This window comes from Equus asinus, chromosome 20 (assembly GCF_041296235.1).
Source record: "Equus asinus isolate D_3611 breed Donkey chromosome 20, EquAss-T2T_v2, whole genome shotgun sequence".
Classification (NCBI taxonomy): Eukaryota; Metazoa; Chordata; class Mammalia; order Perissodactyla; family Equidae; genus Equus; species Equus asinus.
Window position 1 is genome coordinate 87,255,661 of NC_091809.1, and position 6,333 is coordinate 87,261,993.

The window sequence follows — 6,333 nt, forward strand, 5'->3', positions numbered from 1 at the left end:
ATAAAATTAGTGAAAATTACGGCTCCCTGGTCATATAACCATACCCTACAATGGTCCAGAGGATAAATACTAAGTAAGTAGCCAGAAAATGGTATGAACCAACCAAGTGGAACACAAATATAGACAAAATTACGAAAAAGGAGTGGAAATGAAGAATATGAGGAAAGGAACAAGATCTGATTTCTCAGCTGTATAAATCCTTATGTTCCAGTGGACTTTAAACAGTTTTTTTAGATGATTGTTAAAGGCTAAATTTTGTAAAACCCCAAGGCAGCACATAACCTCTATGGCTATATGAAAGTAGAAAGGAATAGTCTTGAACCTGTTGACAAGGCCTTCAGGAATTACAAAAATTTAAAAGGGGCAAAGTATAGTGAGATGAATATGTTAAAAGAAGGGTTGTTCGTAATCTTGGTTATCTTCCAAACCAAGGAAACCTACAATCTTGTATTTAAACCATCTTGAAGTTTTACTGTTTCGCACAGGTGTTCTATCCATTTGATGTTACAATAGAATCACCTTGATATTTTCTTCTTGACTCCCCTGTATTTGAATTGGTAAAAATATCAATGTCAAGTCCAAGCTTCTAATGGACAAATGTGTGTAAACAATAATGGAAAGTTCCATCAAACACGTTTTTAAAAGCATCCTTCAAGATATATTTTAGAGGTATTCTTAGGGCACTGGTGAATTACCTCATATAGACTATCCCTTCTTCTGTGTTCCTACAAACTCTAATACCAATCTGTAATACAGCATTATTACAAGTATGACTTATGTTTACATGTCTGTATCAAATTTAAAAATGTGAACCACTTACAAAATGTCCATCAACAGCATAAAGAATAAATATAGTTCGGTATACTGACACAGTAAAATGCTGTACATATAACAATCTACAACCGCATGCTGCAACATGCAAGAATATTACAAAATAACGATGAGAGAAAGAAGTCAACCATTCATATAAAAGTTAAAAACTAATCCATAGTCTACGTCAGGGTAGTTGTTACATTGTGGAGTATTGGCAGTCAGTATGAGTGGGACTTCTAGGGTGCTGATGATGACTGTTTATTCATTTATATACTACCTACATCACAGTGATCAGTTTATAAAAAATTAATTGAGCTGCACACTTAATATGTAGTTTATTTATGCATGTGAATATTCAACAAACTGTGAATCCCTTAGTGACAGATAGAATATATGTATTTATCTTTGCATCACCAGCATCACTTGGTAGAGTATATTGCATCAAGTGTGAATTAATAGTAAAATGATTAACGTCTATAAAGACTTCCTAGGCCAGATATAATTTGTTTTCTAAACTTATTGTTAATAATTACATGCATGTATGCATTTTTCATGCACTAAATAAATATTATTGCATGTCTTCTATGTGTCAGAAACTGTTCTGAGACATTTTAAAATTGAGGCTTGTGCAGTTATGCATAAACATGCATAATTATGCAAAATAATGTATAATTATGCAAAATGTTATATATAATCTGATGCAGTGTTCATAAGCAAGGATCAAGGGAAACAAATGTCTAAGAATAAATTCATGGAACTATCCCACCAATAGTGAAATAAGATCTACATCAATATGTCAATTTAATCTTGAAATCTACTCAAAATTAATATAGAGTAGAATTTCTCAAACTTATAAGACATTCTGGTTCAAAACACATAGACCTTCTCAACAGCAAAATCAAAGAGTTTCATATAAAATGTCACCATTGCCTCACATTCTGACATTCTGTAACTGTAAAATGCATTCTATAAGTGCATTTTGTAAGCTCTAGAAAGATAAATGCCTGTGATATTGAACATTTCTGATATTCTTTTTACCTCTCTGGTTTCATCTTCTCATTTTTCTTTACTTATTTTTTCTTTACTGTTTTTTACCTTTTTTTTTTTTTTGAGGAAGATTAGCCCTGAGCTAAATCCACTGCCAATCCTCCTCTTTTTGCTGAGGAAGACTGGCCCTAAGCTAACATCTCTTCCCATCTTCCTCTGCTTTACATGTGGGATGCCTGCCACAGCATGGCTTGATGGGCGGTGTGTGGGGTCCATACCCGGTATCCAAACTGGTGAACTCCCGGCTGCTGAAGCAGATCATGTGACCTTAACCAGGCTGGCCCCTCATTCTTCTTTAAAGATACCTGTTCTGACCATTCATTAAATATTAGTGATTCTTAAACTTCAGCTTTAGCTCCTGTAATGTCTCATTCAATTTAATGTATATGAACCATCTCATCTACATCCATTGCTTTAATAGCAATCTTTTAATGAAGACTCTTAAATAAATGTCACTAGACCTCAGATCTACATCTGCTAGTCACAAATTCAGATTTACATAACCGAATTCCTCCTGGACATTACCACCATTTTTTCTTTCACAAAAATATTACAAATAAAATATTTTTAAAATTGAAATCCCAACCCTACTTCTAAACTTCCATTCTAACTTTATCTTACTTTTGCTGTCGTCCATCTTAGTAAATGTCGTTATCATTCAGTGATTTGGCCAATTCAGAAATATGAGCATCATTCTTTTCCCTTTTCCACCAATTTAAAGAAAAATGCTATTGATTCTATTTCTAAAAATCTGATTAAAATCAGTACACTTGCCTCCATCCTAACTGGGATGGTACAAACATCAATTTTGGGTTGATTATGGCACAAGGCTTCTTAGTGCTAGAGGGCATGAGCTGCACAGTCAGACTAATTGTGTCAAAGCCTAGCTTCAAACATATTCACTCTAGAGTTGAGGGAAAGTAAATTAAAAAATATTATTGATTAGCTGTATGAGATTGCAGAAGAACTTTAGAATCTCTATACCTCACTTTTTTCATCTGAAATACAGAAATAATAAGAGTAAACAAACTCTTAAAAATTAAACCCTTGGTTTCAGAACAGAAAATTCTTTTAGAACATTTTGAACCATGTTCCAAACATACTAGTTATCAATCATTCTTTAGCTATTAGGCAGGCTAATTTTTCTAAAATGAACATTGAATGCATTCACGCTGAAATCCAAATGTTTTTACTAGGATTATATGGCCCTTCCTAAACGTGATCCTATTCTTTCCCAAAGCTTCATTATTCTTTTCCCTAAACTTATCCCCTGTCTATTCTCTTCCTCTTCTATTCCTCTTCTTTCCCTTCATCCATCACTGTGTCCCAAGGATGCACTGTGAGCTAGGAGACAGGGAAGACTCACCAGCCTGAAGACCAGGATGGAATCCTATCTGTTCTGCCTCAATCTGCTCAGTCCTTATGAGGGCATTGCTCTTTGCCAGGGAGGAGCTTTCAATAGAAAATCTCTTAGAGCCGGTTGTGTAAAGGACACAAGGCCTCTGAGGATTCTAGTTTCTAATCTGGCCCTGATACATGAACACACAGCCATGACTCCCAGGTAAATGAAGGCAGGCAAAAGTAAGGTTTCTTGTTTACCTTGTGAGTCTCCATCAACATTTGGTTGTCTTGCTTTGTGTCAGAGAACACCATTGATGGAGTTTATTCTCTCACCATCCCAGATCATTATATGGGGGACAGTATAATTCTCTGTTCAAGAATAAGGGCTCTCAAATTAGAACACTTCTGTTGTACTAGCTGTATAAATTTACTAAGAAAAGTGACAAGGATAGATCATTTCATCTCTTTGTTTTCCTTTTTTTTTCAGTTGTTCCCTCCGTTTTACTGTACCAATCCATTTCAAATTCATAGTTAATCTCCAATGTAATCATTAAATCTTTCGATTCTTTTTATTGATATTTAACATCATGATTAAATTTTGAGTTATAACAATAGGCAAAATTAACATAAAATTTTGTAATAGAACCCAGACCAGTAAATTTAACAATAAATTTAAGCAGACGTTAATATTGTGTCATAAATGTTTCAAGTAAATCTACTTATTCTATGAAAAATAAAAAACTCATTGTGCAAGTATGGTCCTACACAGTCCTTTTGCCATCTTTCTTCCCCAGAAATAGTATATAACCAATATATCTCAAAAGTTGGACATGTAGAGGCTGATTTAATGCTGATGGGCTATTTGTGAGTGCGTGACCCGTTCAGTACTTAAAATTAGGCTTTCAAAAGAGGGACCAATAGGGTATAATGCTAGGTGGTGACTTGGGTTTAATTCTCTCTTGAACTTTTAAACGATTTTGCCTTTGAATTTATGTTCAGTAATAGAAAACTGATTTGAAAATGAGGAAGGTGCTGGGGGTTGGAGCCCAACTCATATACATTCACACGGGCTGCACCCTCCGTATCTTCCCAGAATGATTTCTTGGCCACTAGCTACCTTCCCCCTGACCAGAGACTGCTGCTATTGCCTTTTATCCTTGGCATGCTCCTGACCCTGAACCTATCCACACCCATAACCAGTGCTCCAATTCACAAGACATGGACCTTGTGTTCCTGTGCACGTTTGCACTTACTCTACAGGTATCCCCATGCCCAAAAGAGAGCAAGAGAAAAGAGAAAATTAAAAATATGTGAATGGTTAAGAGAGAGACCAAGGAAGAAAAATAAAAGCTCTTTTTTCCCTTGCATTTTCAGCAAAGGGCCCAGCAACTTTTTCTTTGAATTGGGCTTCTCAAATTATACAGCCTGCAGCAGTTAAGACTCTGGCTCAGACACAACACCTGTAAGTTCAGGGCACTGTGACAGAATGAGTGTTTGTGTACACGTTAAGGCAGGCTATACAATCCCAGTGGACAGCAATTTTCTCCTTTAGGGCTTTTTTGTAATGTTCTCTTAGCTCTCTTTCTGCTTTTTAAGTAGTCTTTCATCAGTAACTCTGGTGCCAACATATCCAGAGCAGACAACTCACTGTGTATTTTCCTCATTAAGACTGATGCCATTATTGTCTTGAGGACATGTCTACAACACAGTAGATCTGATTTTAGGGGGAAGAAGCAGGTGGAGAATTCCTTCACGGATCTGCTTTGTCTTCACACTATAGATGATTGGGTTGAGCACAGGCGGGACTAATAAGTAGATATGAGCCATGAAGATGTGGATGAGGGGGGAGGAGTGTTTGGCAAAACGATGGACAATAGATAGCCCAATCATAGGCACATATAGAATGAGGACAGCACAGATGTGAGATGCACATGTGTTGAGAGCCTTAAACCTCCCTGCACGGGATGAAATTCTTAATACCGAATTAAGAATGAAAACATAAGACACAAAAATACCCAGAGAGTCCATGCCCCACAGCACAGTGATCAGAACCAATCCATATATAACATTAAACTTAGTGTCAGCACAGGCAAGGCGGATCATGTCCTGGTGCAGACAATAAGAATGAGAAAGTTTGTGGGAGCGGCAGAAGGGAAAAAAGGGCAGTCGGGATAGAAGTGGAATCATGGCAAAACCACTCCTAAGCAGGGCTGCAATTCCAATTTTAGTGATGAGTCTTGGGGTGAGAATGGTCGCATATTGTAGAGGGTGGCATATGGCCACATAGCGGTCAAGGGCCATGGCCAAGAGCACAGATGATTCAGTGAAGGAGAAAGTGTGAATGAAAAACATTTGGACCACACAAATATTGAACTGAATCTCCCTGGAAATGGACCACAACACCCTGAAGAGTGATATCATTGTGGGCATAGACATGCCCATGTCAGTGAGAGAAAGCATGGCCAGGAAGTAGTACATGGGCTCATGGAGCCTGGGGTCTGTCCGCACGATATGCAGAATGGTGCAGTTACCCATTATTCCAGCAAGGTAGAGGAGACAGAATGGGATGGAAATCCAGTGGTGAAATTCCTCATATCCAGGGATACCTGTGAGATAGAATGTGGAGGACAGGGAATTGCTGGAGTTCAACGTTGCCATAGGATTTACCGTTAAACCACAATCCAGTTTCACAATCAGACTCCACTGGGGACAGCAGTGAAAAGATCAGCACCTATGTCAGGAAAAAGACAAAACAAAACATCAGGCCTTACCTATAATCACTCCTAAATTCATCCCCACATTTGTCTTTTCTTTCTTTATTGCATTGCTGAGTGTTGTCAGTTAAGTAAAATATTCGCTTTATAAACAAAACAACCTTCCCTTCTGCATCCCAGATGCAGACTCATCAACATCCTATCTGAATATGGAAGATGTTCTTCTAAAGACACTACCGTGAGCAGCATACACACAACCTCTTCTAAACCACGTTTTTAATTTTATAGTTTCTTCAGGAGCTTTCTTGGCCAAGATTACTGGCCTTTCACTGGCCTTTTTTTTTTTCTTCAAATGACTTTTGCAGTGATTTACATGAAATGCCTTTATCTGTCTGAGCTTCATAGTTTTTTCAGTAAT

The 6,333-nt window shown here is 37.3% G+C and overlaps 1 protein-coding gene across 1 annotated transcript; it reads right to left on the bottom strand.

Annotated features, from left to right (window-relative positions):
- Positions 1-4,899: 4,899 nt before the first annotated feature.
- Positions 4,900-5,859, bottom strand: LOC106830108 (olfactory receptor 51G2-like). The gene has a single exon (XM_014839541.2). The coding sequence runs from the start codon at positions 5,857-5,859 to the stop codon at positions 4,900-4,902; it is 960 nt and encodes a 319-aa protein (XP_014695027.1).
- Positions 5,860-6,333: the final 474 nt, after the last annotated feature.